Source organism: Ischnura elegans, chromosome 8, assembly GCF_921293095.1.
Source record: "Ischnura elegans chromosome 8, ioIscEleg1.1, whole genome shotgun sequence".
Taxonomy (NCBI): domain Eukaryota; kingdom Metazoa; phylum Arthropoda; class Insecta; order Odonata; family Coenagrionidae; genus Ischnura; species Ischnura elegans.
The window spans coordinates 71,653,398-71,669,765 of NC_060253.1; the positions used below are offsets into that span (position 1 = coordinate 71,653,398).

The 16,368-nt window shown below is 37.1% G+C and overlaps 2 protein-coding genes across 5 annotated transcripts in view; one reads left to right on the forward strand and one right to left on the reverse strand.

The window, feature by feature from the left end:
- The window catches only part of LOC124164135 (facilitated trehalose transporter Tret1-like), a 106,253-nt gene extending 97,612 nt beyond the window's left edge, over window positions 1-8,641 (forward strand). The window contains exons 4-8 of the mRNA XM_046541325.1: window positions 48-375; window positions 2,039-2,257; window positions 3,147-3,589; window positions 5,312-5,487; window positions 7,169-8,641. Coding sequence (XP_046397281.1) covers window positions 48-375; window positions 2,039-2,257; window positions 3,147-3,589; window positions 5,312-5,487; window positions 7,169-7,582 — 1,580 coding nt within the window. The 3' untranslated portion in view covers window positions 7,583-8,641. The remainder of the gene's footprint in view (window positions 1-47; window positions 376-2,038; window positions 2,258-3,146; window positions 3,590-5,311; window positions 5,488-7,168) is intronic.
- On the reverse strand, window positions 3,557-16,357 carry LOC124164137. 4 transcript variants are annotated; one of them, XM_046541328.1, is made up of 8 exons: window positions 15,418-16,357; window positions 15,162-15,291; window positions 14,825-14,962; window positions 14,495-14,708; window positions 12,704-12,847; window positions 11,540-11,934; window positions 11,012-11,177; window positions 3,557-3,643 (listed from the first exon to the last, which is right to left on the reverse strand). In XM_046541328.1, exons 3-8 carry the CDS (start codon window positions 14,845-14,847, stop codon window positions 3,572-3,574), a joined length of 1,014 nt encoding a protein of 337 aa, XP_046397284.1. In that variant the 5' UTR covers window positions 14,848-14,962; window positions 15,162-15,291; window positions 15,418-16,357; the 3' UTR covers window positions 3,557-3,571. The 4 variants fall into 4 exon arrangements, with proteins under 4 accessions (XP_046397284.1, XP_046397283.1, XP_046397285.1 ...); XM_046541327.1 differs by lacking the exon at window positions 3,557-3,643 and adding an exon at window positions 9,428-10,480; XM_046541329.1 differs by lacking the exons at window positions 3,557-3,643; window positions 14,825-14,962; window positions 15,162-15,291; window positions 15,418-16,357 and adding an exon at window positions 9,428-10,480 and having other exon boundaries at window positions 14,491-14,582.
- Between the last annotated feature and the right edge of the window lie 11 nt (window positions 16,358-16,368).

Sequence of the window (16,368 nt, forward strand, 5' to 3'; positions counted from 1 at the left end):
CTATCCGTTTTTCCCCACTTCCAACTCGCTCTTTTTTACCTCCTCAGGCAGCATCAACCTCATAACCGTCCCGCTGGGATGCATCATATCGGGAGCCTTAACAGACCGGCTGGGGAAGAAGCGAGCCATGATAGCGGTCAACATCCCGTTCCTGGTCTCCTGGTCCCTGTTCTACTGGTCGACGGGCCCGGGCCACCTGTACGCGGCGATGGTGCTCTCGGGCCTGGCCGGGGGTCTGCTCGAAGCCCCCGTGCTCACCTACGTCGCCGAGATCACCGAGCCACACCTGAGGGGCTTCCTCTCGGCAACCGCCTCCTCCTGCGTCATCCTCGGCATATTCCTCGAGTTCCTCTTCGGCACGATCATCGGGGAAAGGTGAGACCTCAGAGCAGGGTCTGTCTGGTCAAGTCGGCTGGTCGGCATTCGCCGAGGCCCCCGAGCTCAGGGGACCCCCAAAACACTTGCGACTATCATAAAGCGTACATAAAAGATGCAATAAAAAATACTCAGATTACTCGAAGCAAAGTTTTTTTGCTATTATAAAATTCTTCGTTTTCATTAGTTTCTTAACACTGTATTCATACTCAGTGTAAAAAGGTTATGCAAAAAAATAAAATAAAGGAGTCGGAATATAAAAGAGAACCTGATATTACTTAAAAGGGCTATTGGAAAATATTATTTTAGATGTTAGTTGCATTTCGGCGCATTTTCAAGGCTTCGTTTTTTTTCGAACAGATTTTGAGTCATTTTACCAGCCAAAAAAGATTAGTATAACCACATTTTGAGACTCTAATAATCAAATGAGCAAAATGGGTATTACGGATATCATATTGGGGTAAATTGGGTGAGTACTTTGCCATTTTATCCTGAACATACCGCAACCACTATTACATTACTGACCATTCAACCCGTTTCCCTACCTTCTTCCAAGAATTACGTCTCATTCACAACAAATTAGTTTGGCACAGTCTGACTTGATGAAATCCCCCCATCAGGCCTGTGAGAGAAATATTCCACCAATTTAAGCTCAGACCATGAATCAATCATGAAATAGATATTGTAGATCCCGTTTAATGGGTCCACCGGCTACTTGGGGCAGCCGCTTAATTGGGGCAGATCTTGAAGAACAGAACCCAATAGAGGAATATCCCTGAGTATTCTCCGCATAATTGGGACAGCATGCCGCTTTATTGGGCCATGAGTCGACGACATAGACTATACTCGCGACTAAATTAAAATTTTTTGTTTTCAGAATTCTATTTTTTTATATTTTCCTCTTTGATTTACTCTTATTTTTCTAAAATGTTCCTATTCTTGCCTATTTTGAAAGTTCTTGTTGTTATACTATCCGCAAGAGGATAGGACTTTTCTTTAATAGGACTTAGTAAAAGACATTCATTTAGCGTTGCCCGAGGCTGTGAAAAATATTTTTAACTAAATTGTTATAATTCTTAAAAATCATAAGAAATTAACTAAACTCGCTGATTTATTAATCAAATTAATAGTTTAATAAACTTATGTTGCATTATAAACATTCTTTAGTCTTCTTTCTATCATTTCAACGTTTGTTTATGCCCATATACAGGATAGTTCACCTAATTGGGACAGCCGCTTAATTGGGGCAAAGTGCACAAGTCCCGATATGTCCCAATTAACCGAAATCTACTGTATAAGAGAACTTGAAATGGTTCATATGGCTACTGATAGACATAATTATTTTCCTTGCTTTTCGCAACTTCCAAGAGACATTTCATCTGTGTAGCAAAAGACCACTCTAGGTTGAGTTATTCCAATAAAAATTGTTGTGAGCCTGTAGCTACTCTTCCCGAGATTTCAGCTACAGAGTCACACCAAGTTGAGTCAAATAAAAATGGGAAACTGAATGTACAACACAAACTGGATGAAGACTATGGTCATGAAATTTGCCATGTCAAGCACATGTTCATTCCCTTTCCCCTCAATGACAAAAATAGTAAAATGGTACTTTTCCATGGCTTCATAAGCTGACTCACTATCTCTTTGTCCCTCCATCATGCAGGACCGGAGGCCACGGAGGAGAGGTGCTATCACAGGCCCTAGAGGCTACACCAGCATCCACCATTGCAACTGTCCCTGAGGCAAATGAGGGCTGGAGGCTAGCTGCAGCCATCAGTGCCGCACTGCCCATGCTTGCCATGATAGCTCTCTTCTGTGTTCCCGAGTCCCCACACTGGCTAATTGCCAAGGGACGCATGGAAGATGCACAACACTCCCTAAGGTGAGAAAACTAAATTTTATTTTCAGTCTTCAATATGATCACAATGGTTAAGTGTTTTTGATGTGGACCATTAATACAAATGGCAGGTTCCACAGTTTAATAATTATTAAATTGTGGAACCTGCCATTGTCTTTCCTTTTTTGATTCATCATGAAGGAGTTCCATCATGTTTCCCCTGACACGATTGAATTCATTCATACAAACACTGTTCCAGGGAAAAATGAATTCCTACTCAAATCTATTCAGCAACATATCATTTTAATTTTATTGTTAATGTCAGTTGTGGAACCAAATGGTGGTTCTAAGATGATGCTCTCCATTTCATTCAATAAGATAACTGCTTCTTTGTTAAAACTTTCGCAGGTGCTCGTCATTGTGAATAAAAACTTTTGGGCTATGTGAGATACGGAATCCCTTGAGAAAGCGACCAGCATCGGTCAGGAAACGTTGGGGCCACCCAAGAATTGACACGGCGACATAGCCCAAAAGCTTTTATTCACAAAGATAACTGCTCTTTATTCCTAACCAAGCTAAGACTAGCATACAGATCCCAACCGATCCATGCAAAATATGTGCAACACCCTCTGCTCACTAATAACCATTTTGAATATATCAAGTTGCTTTCCTTTGTATTCTACATAGTTCTAAGATAAAATATTTCTAAACCAGATTTAATAAGCCCTGCGGGTATTTGCGGTGTAGTCTGACATGTGCAAAGTAGCAGATCTATTTCACATTTTCATCTGAGGACCTTACCACAAGACACTTGATGCACATGACTTTCAAGGCCAATATACTTGCTTTCTTTCTGAGCAGATAGGGGTCATTTTTTTAACAGCTAGTTTATCTAAACATACCCATGTTCACCTAAATATTTCATCTTCTGCAGGTGGCTGAGGGGCTGGGTTCCATTCTCCCATGTGAAAAAAGAATTTGATATGCTAGTAACAACCATCCAGGGGCAAAAAATTGCCAGGTCAAGAAAGACCCAGATGGAGATCAAACGAGCAGCTTCTGAGGGAGTTCACATTGAAGAAAAGGGTTTTGGAGCCAAACTCTGTTCCCGCATTGCATTCCGAATCAAGCCTTACCTCATCAGGACATTCCTCAAGCCCTACATGTTAATCTGCACTGCCTTCTTTGTTGGTCACTTTGGAGGAATGACAACCTTGCAGACATTTGCCGTCAGTATCTTCTCCACTGTTGGCTCCCCTGTGGGTCGCTACACGTCAACATTGGTCCTCGGTATTGTCGAGCTGCTTGGGACAGTGGTGTGTGCCATCTTAATCCACTGGCTAGGAAAGAGGCCCTTGTCTATATTCTCCACAACAGGTGAGCAAAATATAAAGGCTGATCACAGGTCATGAGTGATGTTGGATGCAAAATCTGGTGAAGAAAAAAAAACAGAATTAATTATCTAGCATACACACTTCTCCTATTCTAATTACTCACTACCTACATTACATAGTTTTAAGTGCATCCCATATTTTTTCACTTCTTTCTGTTAAAATAGTTTTCGCTGAATAATCAGTAAATTTATCACATTAGCTTAAAAAACATGGTGCAGAGCAGCTTTAAACCAATAAAATTTTTTTGAAGTACTAAGAAATAATAACTCAATGGTCCCCCTTAAATATTTGGGCCATGACATTTCAAATAACATCCATGTTTATGAAAATGCAAAACAGTAAAACCTCCTTAAAAGTAACCTTCATGTATGACACATCATGTAAGCCTCCATAATACAATGTCCAAGACCTGGTCACAGGCCCTTAACTAACATAAACCAAGGGAAAACCTCCCATAGAAAACCTCTATGATACGTAATGCACTAAAATGAAGTGCACACATGGACTCAAGTTAGGAAAACCACCTCACTATAGCAAAATATTTAAGTTGGAAATTATTTTAGCATGTATTTACATACAATAATTCTTCAAAATTCTGCAATATCTTGAGAGTTTCTTTATTGTGACCTAAAAACTTTCTTTCACACACCTAATTTGGTGTTTCCCTTTGCTGAATAGCTTATCAGAAGCATGATTGCCAGCGTAGCATGCAATGCCTTCCAATTCACCATCTTTCAGCCTCTCATGGATATCAGCCACATCAGATCTTAAATTCAGCATTGTGTTATCAGGCTTTCTTACAAAACACATTACTTAGGGGCATGATCCAAAGATGCCAGCTTTGTCAGTGAAGAAATTTTGTTGCCTCAAGATACCCTAATGCAAAGCAATGTCTAATACCAGATCACGAGAGTACTTTCTGCATTAGGAGCTGTCAACTGGTAATGTGTATGGAAATACTGGAATGCATATCTGGTTTCCTAGCACCACTGCGTGATGAGCGACTGGTGACACAATAGTTTCCGTTGTCCCAAGCTAGTTTGAGGCATCCTTGCAAGTCACTTTCCTCTATAGTAATGATACCACTGCACATCACAGAGCCATAAGTGCTTGGGTCTTAGAAATCGAAGCTTCATTGATATATTTCTCAGGAAGCAAATCACATTAGCAGTTCTAACGTGATATTCCTAATCTGCAGAGGATTCATACGCTAAAGGAAAATATTTCCATAAGTTTGTCGCTTGGGTTGCATATACTTGTAGGATGTTTGAGTAACCTTTCAAAATGCAGGTTCAAAGACTTGCTTATTTGGATTTCAGGAGTTGGTGGAAAATGAGAAGCACACCAGACTAAGACAGTATTAAGGGTGTGACTGTCCCCTCTCCAAGATGAAGAATGTATACATACTTACCCAATTGAAGGGGTGATCTATAATTCTCCGTCACCTTCAGTAACATGGGATACTATATCCTGAATACTGTCACCTCAAGAGGCTTGATAATGAATCCACCAGTGCACTTTGTGCCCAATCAATCACATTTGCAACAAAGATTGTCAATTTCGTGTGGCTATTTCCTAATATGTATATTCTTTTCATTTTCATATGCCTCCTTAGGCAAGGTTATCTTCCTTTTCACTTCTTTTGTGTATGTAACTGCTTTCTTAAATACAGTGAATATCATAAAAATAATACCATCCTTTTCAGCTGCTGCATGCTGCTTCATTTCTGTGGCCACCATCTCCTACCTGAATGGGCCAGTGAATCCAACTGAGGATGCACCTTGGGCTCCATTGATCCTGCTCACACTTTCAGCCTTCTTTTCTCACACAGGATTAAGACTATTGCCATGGATATTAATTGGGGAAGTGTATCCACCAGAGGTGAGTACACCTTGGAGCCATCACAGTTGTTCCCAAGTATAAGAATAAAAATAGTCCCATCATTTTAATAAAAAAAACATTTTGTCTACAAGCACTGGGACAGAAAGCTATGAATAACCAACTGCAAAAGTAATCATTGGGGTACATGAGCAATTAAATGATAAAAAATGTTAATGCAAGTCTTGCCACTAGTGTATAATGACAATAGCTCATAGAAATGCTTTACAACAATATTTACTTTTGTTTTCAACTGAGTGACAATGGAGTATGTGCTATCCAACCGTAAGGGAGTATGTGAAGGGTAGATGAGACTCATTAATAGTAAAAGCATAGAAAACCTAGGAGAAGAAATCTCCAATCGTACAGGATGGGAGTTTGAGAATGAGGATAATAACTAAGGTCTGTTCACTTTATCTTTGCGGGTGAGCTGGTGTGGCTTAACCGAGTTGGGGTGAGAGGAGGGAAAGTTTATCTACACGTGACTTTCCCTCTGCCAATCAGCAGACAGTAGGCGTGGCCTAGCACTTCGGAATCTCAGTCGCTCTCAGACCTCCGTCGTGTCAACTTCGTGAATCTGCTAGCTGTGTTGCCAAATCTCGCACGTTCTCTTGGTGCTCCTCGATTCTTCCATTTAAATTCAACTTATAACTTTCCTCATCCTCGCGAATTCCCTTGCACTCCCCGTTTATAAGAATGTTACGCCTATGTATGCCTTTCACCAACGGTGTCGCATTTAGCGGACAATATCCTGGCTTCTGAGATGGGATTATCCTCAATTCCCTCTAAATGAGTAGCTATACATTGTATGCATTGTTTCGCCGCCGGGCCCAAAATATCTGTGGCCACGTATGAGTCACACCTTTTCAGTGAGACGCAAGGGCGGCTATGTACATTTGGCAACGTTAAGGTCGCTCCTGTTCTCTCTCTCTCGGTACTACCCCTTCCCCTTCAGCGAGGCCCTCCGATAGCGTCCGGGATCTCACGAAAGCTGACCCGCAGAGATAAAATGAACAGATAATAATCCAATCCTACTCCCTGGCCTTCCCCTCCCAATCCTTCATCACCACCTACACTTATTTTTTCAACTCAACTAACCTTTAATGTAATATGCTTGCTAATTAATTGGGTGTATAAAGGTAAAAAAGAATTTATCATTTAACCTATTTAAGGTTCAGGGTTTTTATGTAACTCGCCTGATGATGGGGGCTCTTCCACAAAACTGGCCGCATGTAAAAGACCACTTATTAAATTTTACAAAGATGTTTCATTTTTTTAAAGACATTTGTCCTTATGGGCCATATTAATTGATATTTCAACACTGGGCTAACAACAGCTTGTAGCACTTGGACCACAACTACCAAAATCGGTATTCACATAGGCCAGTTATGCTTAAAAAAAAACATTGTTAAGTTGGTAGAATAAAAACTTTCATTGGCGATCTACCTTAAAGAGTATAATCTTCTCTATTTCCCCGGAAATTACGGAGGGGGTGGCTGCCTTTATCCACCACTGGCTGGAAAGCTGAGAAAACATTATTTCACTTAACCGAAAGTTAGTGGGACCATGAATATGGCTCTAAGCATCCCCCTAACCTTTGAAGCCCTGAGGCACTATCCTATTGTAGCTCTAACAGTTCCTTCCTCATGTCCTAATCCTTATGGAAAAAATATCAAATTTTCAGGTCAGAGCCATGGCTAGTGGAGCTTCTGGATCTGCTGGCTACATCTTTGGATTTGCAGCAAACAAGACCTTCTTTGCGCTGCGTGATACGCTGACTCTCCCCGGAGTCTTCTGGCTGAATGGTATTATCGGCTTCCTTGGAGGTATATATCTCTACTTCATCCTTCCAGAGACAGAGGGACATCCTCTGCATGAGATTCAGCAGCATTTTGAAGGAAAGAGGGACTTGAGAAAAGCTGGAGTGGCACACAAGGCCAAAAACCGTGCCTTGAAGGCTAAGGAGGAGAGGGAGAACTGGGCTGCTGACAATCCTGCCATGACAGTTGAGGAAGGTGTGACAGAAGAGATACAAGCTGACCCAGAGAAAGGGATAGCTGACAAAGAATCGAAAATAGAGTACGAATCAAGGCTGTGATATATTAATTTATTTTTTTACATAGGTGTGCCAAATGGCACAAGAACTTATTTAAAATTGAAAAATCAATGGACTGGTGACTGAATCTTTAGTTTGCCCTCATTTTTACAGAGGCATCGGTACAGGTGCTAAAGTGACCATTAAGCTTCCATAACTAAAAATATATCTAGGAAACATGCGCAAAAGGACATGAAATGGATCACATTCTCTGACACGATGGAAAAAAAAATCCCGTAAAAAGTGTACTTCAATTTTGTACTATAATTAGGATAATACTTTGGCATTAGCAAAATAATTAATGCACATGACAGGTTTTGCTTTTTTAGAAACAAACAGAAATAATGATGAAGAGAGGGAGCATTGCCATGTGGTAAAAAGTGGTTGAAATTTTTTGCCAAAATAGCTTCTGCTCCCATAAGCTATAATTGAACTTCAACAATTGTTGTGAAACCTCATGCGTTTGGCTAACTAAATCAAGGATAACTGGAAGCCACTTCCTTCATAGTTCATAGTGAAATACTTTCAAACTTAAGTGTAAAATTTCACAAAAAGAGATAACTGTAATGCATGACCTATAAATAATTTGAGAAATATAAATTTGGAACATTTTTAAAAAGAAAAGATAAGAAGATAGCAGGTAGATAGTGGCAAAATTCTCTCTATTAAATTCAGTGGAATGAGGTCCAGAGTCGGTATTTCTTTTGGTCATTGAACAAGAGCAGACAGGATTTTCTTGAGGAGAAGGGCAAGCTGTGAGTTATAAAGACAGACTGTGGAGGGGGATTGCAGGGGCCCAGTTTCCCACGGCTGAATCCATTCCAGTGAATGACGTGTCCATACATATAGCAAAGGGCCCACCAAACATTAAGATGAACAGCAACATTTCCTGAATGTTCATTTGTTTGTTTTACAGTATTCATGTATTAAAGTCTTTTGAATTTTTTGATTTCAATAGACAAATTGATAACTTAACAACAAAGTTGTCTCTTTGTAATGTTATACAATGTTAAGTGTATAAATGTATATTTTTTGTATTTTTAATAAATTTCTTGCAAAATATTGTTGTTCAATCAGTATTAGGAGCAGGTGACACTCGGCTAAAATAATTTGAGCAACTAGAGAATAAAGACTTAGTGGTGCCGACTCCATGGGGCTTGAGGGGGCCCGAGCCCCCTCAAAAATTCTTTATGGGTGTGAGGAAAAAATGTGTCAGGCTTGTCGATTTTCCCCGGAGTGTCCAGATATGGAGTTTCGAGATATCAGGGTTCTAATGTTGATAATATGACTCTTCTAAAATTTTTAAAAAACTTAAAACTCATACTTATAAAATTCCCCAGGGCAAGATCCCCGGTTTGGGCCCCCCCAATATTTTTTGTAAGTCGGTGTCCCTGGAAAGACTCAACCAACCAAGACAATAAATTCTCGTAATGGCAGCAGGGTAATGTTTACAGGTGGGTACATTCCAGAACCATTACAATAAGAGGTAAGGCATTCAGGAGAGTTTGCTTCAGCTTTTGAACAATACAATTACACCCCTCCCCATAACATACAGCTGTCTCATTGTCATAGAATGTTAAAGAATCCCTTAATTTCTCTACTAAGGAGGGTAGAGGATATATTTATGTATTTAATCAAATAGTTCTCATGCGACCCCTAAAGAATATTCGACGTGCACTTTTTCTCAGAACAAATTGTAATCCCTCGACAGCTGACCCTAAAATCCGAAAAACTTGCAAATCTATGAAAAATTGGCAAGCCACCAATTTATATTCAATAACTTCCCCGTCACTTTGACTAATATCAACTATAGGTTCCATAACAGCTACAGCAATAACTGAGAAGGCAAACCGTCATCATTTTATTTATTACAGAAAAAATGTAAAAACGGGAATTTGTGTTACACGAAGCCAACTTACTAAACAGAGAACCTTGACGTCACTAAATATAGCCATGATCAAAAAGGTGTGATGACTGGCTTACTGAGGCTTTTTTGCATATATTTTTAATATTTGATAAAAAATATGGTCCCTTTGACAGGAAGGAAATTTCTTTGATTTTTATTTAAGCTGCGGAATGTGGAAGCAACCGCCAACTCCACCAAGAAAATATGTGTTTTTCCAGTGTTGCTATGCCAAATTTAATGTCCTTTTCACTTATTGATACTGCTGAGTTCTCTTGCTGTCTCAGTAATTGTTTGCTACACCTCTATGCTGTAGAAGTTATTTAATTACCTCAATGTCTGAGAATTTTTATTAATTCTTGGCTTTATGTGGAAACTGATGGGAGAAAAAGAGACCTCGGCGAAGAAAAAAAATTTTAAGGTACCTTAAGTGAAAAAGTAACCAAATATTCTAATGCAACTTACTATGCGCCATGCAACTTGTACATACCCAGCAGCAGATGTCTGTGCTCATCACAACAGAATACAGGTTTTAATCAAAATAAAATAAATGGCTTACTATGAAATCCTCAAAAATTGAACGTCACTGACTTTGGGATTATTTAATGGAATGAATCATTTTTATGTTGATAATGCAAGAAGATTATCAGACATGAAAATAAAATGCCTAAAATACAATTTTGTCCTGTTTCCATGTGAAAAGCTACATTTTTTTAGATTAAGCACTCATATGGCTAAATTTATGATTCAACTATGCTTTCATGAGACGATAATTCTTTTCTGTCCACAGACTTATTCATTTCTTCTTGGACTCTCTGCATGCAAGGTGATAAATGACTATATATTGCAAGAGGAATTTTTCTGACACAATAATATTTGTCGCGCAGATCTTCACATTCATAATTATACGCAGCAAAATCAATCCCATCCACTTGATAAATTTTCAAATCTATGTTTTCTTGTAGGATGTTTCCTTTTTTAATTATTTTCTTCAAATACTATAAAATTTTAGGAAAAAAATTAACCGTAAAATTACAGTTAAAACAAGCCAAAGGATAAAAACTACACTGAGGTCCGTTCCCATGATTATCAACATTTTTGACAAAAATTGTTGATAATCATGGGAGAACAATAATAAAATTGGTGATGAGTGGCAGTTGACAGGTAGTTTTTGTTAAGCAACTTATTACTGAACACGAGAAAGATGGAATTTCAATGCATGTGCAGGTCCAATTACAATTGATCAATAAATATCACTATAGAAATAAATTACATTTTTGTCTTTTCCTGCCATTCGAAATCAGTGATACTTATTGTTAAATTGTGATTATTTTGGAAATTTAATGTTTGAATATATATCCATTGCCATTAAGATAAACATAAGTATTACGCAAATATTCTACCTTCCATACAGAAATAACCTGAATAAGAAATGATTTACAGCTATAACAAGTGATTTTCTGGAGATCCACAGCATTCATTGTAGAGGAGTTCTACTGAGTTAAATAAAAAAAATAATGGAGACAAACCTTACAAACATTATCATTCAGTCTATTTCCCCATATGTAAAGTTTTTTCATTCTACTTGGATGCATCAAATGGTATATTAAGTTTTGTATTCCTTCAGAATCAATATTATTGTGACTGATATCTAGCACCTCAATGCTAGTGCTTGGTAAATATCTGCTTAGCTCCCTGTAAAAGATTATAAACTTAATTATCACATATTTACTATCATAATAAATTACTAAAAATATTTTTAAATCTATCAAAGCAATAATTATAAATTTTTATGAAGTTCTAAATTAAATTTGAAGTAAATCATTTCCCTTTTATGGTCGAGGACAGTTGATGATTGAAATTTGCTACCACTGATGTCAGCGTGACTTCATTCAACAACCAGTTAATTGGCTCTTACTGAATATGGCCTGCCTCTCTTTAGACTAGTGCTCATAAAACACATGCGCATGTATGCTGTTTGATTACAGGCTTACATAGATTTATATCAATCTACTCTACTCGATAGAATAAAATTTCAATAGAATAAAAACACTTACACTGCTCCAAGATCACTGATTAAGTTGAATGCCAGAGATAAAATCACCAATGGAGGCTTGGATAGAAAATATGGACCAAGATATCCTATCGAAAAATCTGAAAGATTGTTGCAACTGAGATCAAGGTGTTTCAAGTATGATACCAGGCTACCATTCACTACTACTCTATTCAATGGATTGTAGTCATCTCCTTGATAGTGAGTAATATCTTTGATTTCCTTTTGATTGTTGCAACCGCATTCCACACTTTCAACAGACTCCTCTGCTGTTCCTATTGACTCAGTATCATGATTGACATTTCCATCATGGTCATCATTCTTGGCCAACAGTCCTCTCTCATTCATATATCTTTCCACAGAAACCACTGTTTCATAAGAAGAGCAGCTCTTTGCTTCCTGAAAAATATGAGACTTCCCTTGTTTCTGCAACACTGCCAAATGCAGTCCTAAGTGTAAGTGAAATTAGAAACTAAAGGTACTGAAGAGAAGAGAGAGTTCATTCCTATCAAATTGGCAGATAAATTGTTTGAGTTCGTGATCCCAGTCTATCCTAAGCTAACCACTGACCTTGTAAGCATATGTATATATTTTTCGAAATTTTTATACACATGAGACAAGATTTAAGATATGGTATGATCTATGCCCAAAATATGTTTTCATTCCGATACTTTCACTGCAAATACACTAAACGATTGCCCTACTAGGGCTACTAGATGAGCAGATTTGATTCGGTGGGCGATTGATGAACATTTGTGCAATGGAGGTATCAATTCCATTGGAATGGAATAACTTCACAGTATAAATACCAAATGAGTATCGATCACTTCAAATTATAAAATAGCAAAGCCTAGCTCCAGAATTGTCAACTACCAGTACTTTTCACATTAAAACCATTGTAAAAGTTAATGATAGGGTGATATAGAGCATATTTCTGAAAATATTTTTGGTCTAATTTTTATTTTATTAGTTGTCATTTGATCAAAATTTTGCAACGTCGATCTAATACTCTGTTACATTGAGAACTTTTTCTTAAATTTTCAGTACCATTCTTTTTTCTGTTAATACCCTTTCCCCAGGGCACTCAAGATAATTTCATTCGTGATTTAATGTAAAAAGTTAATAAGTACAAATGCCACTGCAATAACAGACATAAATGTAGTCTCACCTTGTACTTCATAGCAGGAGAATCAGGAATAGGCAAATGAAACCTCTCATTCATGAATTTGTGTAATCCTGTTGCCAAGAGTTCTATATCATGGTCGATAAACCCACATTTTTCTAATATCAGTTCCGTTAAAGATGAGTTCATCTAATAGAAAATGAAACTCAATATTACAAAATCACAATATATGTAACTAACTACATATTTCAATTAGGCATGATATTTCTCAAAGTATTTAAATCCATCGGCTTCAATGGAATGCTTTCCCCAACAGATCAGAATATTTTGAAGGCAAATTTCAAGGTGGGCATACCTAGAAGCTCTGCACATTAAAGATTGACGTTGGAAACTTCTTGTTCATACCTCTTCAAGATACCAAGAAGATGTTTGAGCTTGTATTCCAATTAACTTTTTCTTGGGCTACATCCTTGTCACAAGGAAATGCTTGTATGTTCCTAAGACCCCTAAAGCTACACTGGCGGGAACAATTCGCAAATATTCCCGGTCGTAGCACCCATGCCAGATAGATCGAAGGGTACGAGGCAGACAAAAGGTGATGGTGCCATATAACCAACCGACCCAACCCTGCCAACAATCTCAATCCTGAAAACATGGACTTAATTCAAATGAACCTGGGCAACTCATCGAATAGGACAATTACGGACAAGTGTCGTTTATGGCAGTGAGCTTGGCAAGATCAATGAGGTCGTCAGCATGCAGAAAACCTGCAGAGAGTATCAGCAACAACTTCCAAGAAAGAAGAAAGCAAGACCAAGAATATGGAGAGAAGAAGGCAGCAATGAATGTACGGACATGGAATGGATTAGAGCAATGGATGAGGGCAGATAAGCTAGGAAATATTAAAAGGGAGATGAAGAAAGGGAGGATAGATATTTTGGGACTATGTGAGGAGAGGTGGAAGAATACTAGGGACTACTGGAGTAATGGATACCCGATTATACATATAAAACAATTTTCTTCTCGGTTGCCTACCTTTCTAGGCAAAAAATATTTGCATGTAAATATATGGGAGTAGCCAGAAATTCAAGTTCCCATTCGATTGAAAACAAAATCCTATTTAAGTTTAAAATGATTTAAATATCAAGAAACATTTCTAAAAAAATTAACGGGATTACTAGTCATTGTTAAATTTCAATGAAGAATAATAGTCATGACATTATACCAGTGAGAGATACTACTGTGCTACGTAGAGCACATTTAACCATAAAATCCGGAAATTTTAATTTCCTTTAAAATTTTCAATATCCCAAGAAATCTTTAAGCTGAATTATTTGGTTAGGTGATTCATTTTTTCTATCAAATAAGTAGTAGGGACAGACCAACTAGTTCAATAGGTTTATGATTTTTCCTGGTATTCATTTCACACAGAAAAGGAAGAAAAAGGTTTACACACAAAAATAAACCCAAATTTTGAAATTGAAATATTAGAACAAGTTTGAGAAGCGATAAGAATGCCTGAATGGATGTCCAGAGAAAAGATGTCACCAGTATAAGTTTAAAATGTAAGGATGACATCACCTTTCCACCCTTCGCTGAAAAAAAAGGCAAATGGAATTCAGGAGGAAGAGATTGCCTACATCTGATACAGTATGATGTTGTTCCTATTTAACATACTTAGGGGAGTACTTAAAAATCATTCCACCTTTAATGATACTTTAAATTCATGTTCCAATGATTCCTTAGAAGGAAAAAATATTATAATGATTTTGTACAGTAAATCGAGTCCACATATAATAAGCAACAAGAAAAGAAAAAAAATTGCATCTTACATACAAACAGCATCTGTCCCAAAATCTCTGCTGCATGGGCTTCAGAAAACTTTATCAGTGGTCGACTTAGATTCAGAGATTTCAGCTTTACATCTGGGCTGCGTAAAACAGCAGCAATATAAACTATACTTTCAATAGTTTGGTCAGTTTCTCCAATGTCTAAATTTTGCAAAAAGTCATTAGACAACAATAAGAGCTTTTGTAAGAGCTTTACCTCCCTGGAAAGATTTCATTACCAATAAAAAATCATGTACTGAAGTATTGCCTTGTAACATCATAGCTTAGTTTTGATCTTCAATAAAATTTGCCTAATATTGAAGGAATTCTCACATACCTCTGCACCAAATTTATTTCCATTTAGATGCAGTGTTTTTATTTTCAAATCAGAACCCATGTCACAGAGGGTTTGAATTCCCTTTGAACTTATATCATTGCACATCAGGTTGAGAGATATTAACTCATGTAATGATTCCTATAGTGAAAAAAAATTTGAAAATTTAATGAAGAATACCACTAAAATGAATCTTCTTGCATCTAGCAAATTTTCTGAGGGAAAATGTAGTAATGTATGCTAATACTTCTTTTACTTGCTAGATTCAAGAACGAATAAACAAATATCTTCTAACACATGGCTCACAATAACTTCTAGTGAAAACTGAATCATTAATTACTTTAAGGTATTTGATTAATGTAAACAACCCTTCATCTGAAATTCTGTTATAACAAAGGTTGAGTGACCAAACTTCACATGTTGCCAGAAATGTGCAAAGGGGAGGCATATCATCATCTTTCAACCTATAGCTGAAAACAAAGGCAATGAAAATTGCTGCTCAAGGCCTTTTATTTATAAGCATCATGTTAATTCAGAATCAAAGAAGAAAAATAGCTTTCTACAACCTATTTTGAAGCATGAATAACACAACTCACTGGTATCTATCATATAATTCATTTCCTTGCAGTAAGAGTTCTTTCTTATCATTCATAATGCCAAATCTGTAATGCTCATCGAGATATTCCTTCAAGTGAAACATTTTCGCTTTTCTGAAATGTGACATGATGTGTTTTATGAAGTATAGATGTGATGCAAACCACCATGTCCAAAAAAAAACAAATGTCTGCAACCAATCACAACCTTGGCAACCAGCAAGGACAGAATTCCAATGGAAAATCAACAAATACAAGAGACAATCATAGCACAATATTTGTCATTTTTATTAAGCATGAAAAAATGGAAATCTGTAGCCTGAAACTAATTGTAAAAATTTAAGGATTTTTAAGGCATCAGACAACAGCCTCAGTAAGGAGGGCAAAATTTTCATTTCAAAACTATATATGCCATATTCAGGTCATAATCTCGAAATACTGTCAAAAAGGTAAATATAATCATGTAAATACAATAATTTATCATCCTTGGATGTAATTGAAGCTACTGGCAATTCTACGAAGGACTTTTAGTCAGTTTTTTTTATTACTGGAAGGAGAAATGTTCATTTAATCAACGAAATATGAGAAAACTACGAGAGAGATAACTAAGAAGTGATAGATTGAATACTTTTTTTTCCAAATTCTAATTCAGACTTCTATTCTCATCTCAAATATATAAAGGGAACATTGAATTTCCTTAAAATGCAATCTTATTGAGACCTCATTATCAACACAAAAAACATCATCACTGCAAAAAAAAACAAGCATTGTATTTTTCCACCCAATGTGAGAAAAATATTGCTGCTCCTACTAGAGACAAGATATTTGTATAAAGGTAATTTTCAGTTAGATAATAAATTGGTAGATTTGAAGTATATAATGGAATAATCAGTGGTTGAAACATAGTTAGCATCAATAAATCAGGTGTACTTCAAGGTCTTAAAATATTTTAAG

What these genes read in the sequence shown, in the direction of transcription:
- LOC124164137 (XM_046541327.1), bottom strand. Translation starts at nt 14,847, where the DNA reads ATGGAAATAAATTTGGTGCAGAG. An exon ending in TTTTGGGACAGATGCTGTTT is followed by an intron (nt 12,848 to 14,494) that starts GTATGTAAGATG and finishes ATTTTCTATTAG; the next exon opens with ATGAACTCATCTTTAACGGA. An exon ending in CTCCTGCTATGAAGTACAAG is followed by an intron (nt 11,935 to 12,703) that starts GTGAGACTACAT and finishes CATATTTTTCAG; the next exon opens with GAAGCAAAGAGCTGCTCTTC.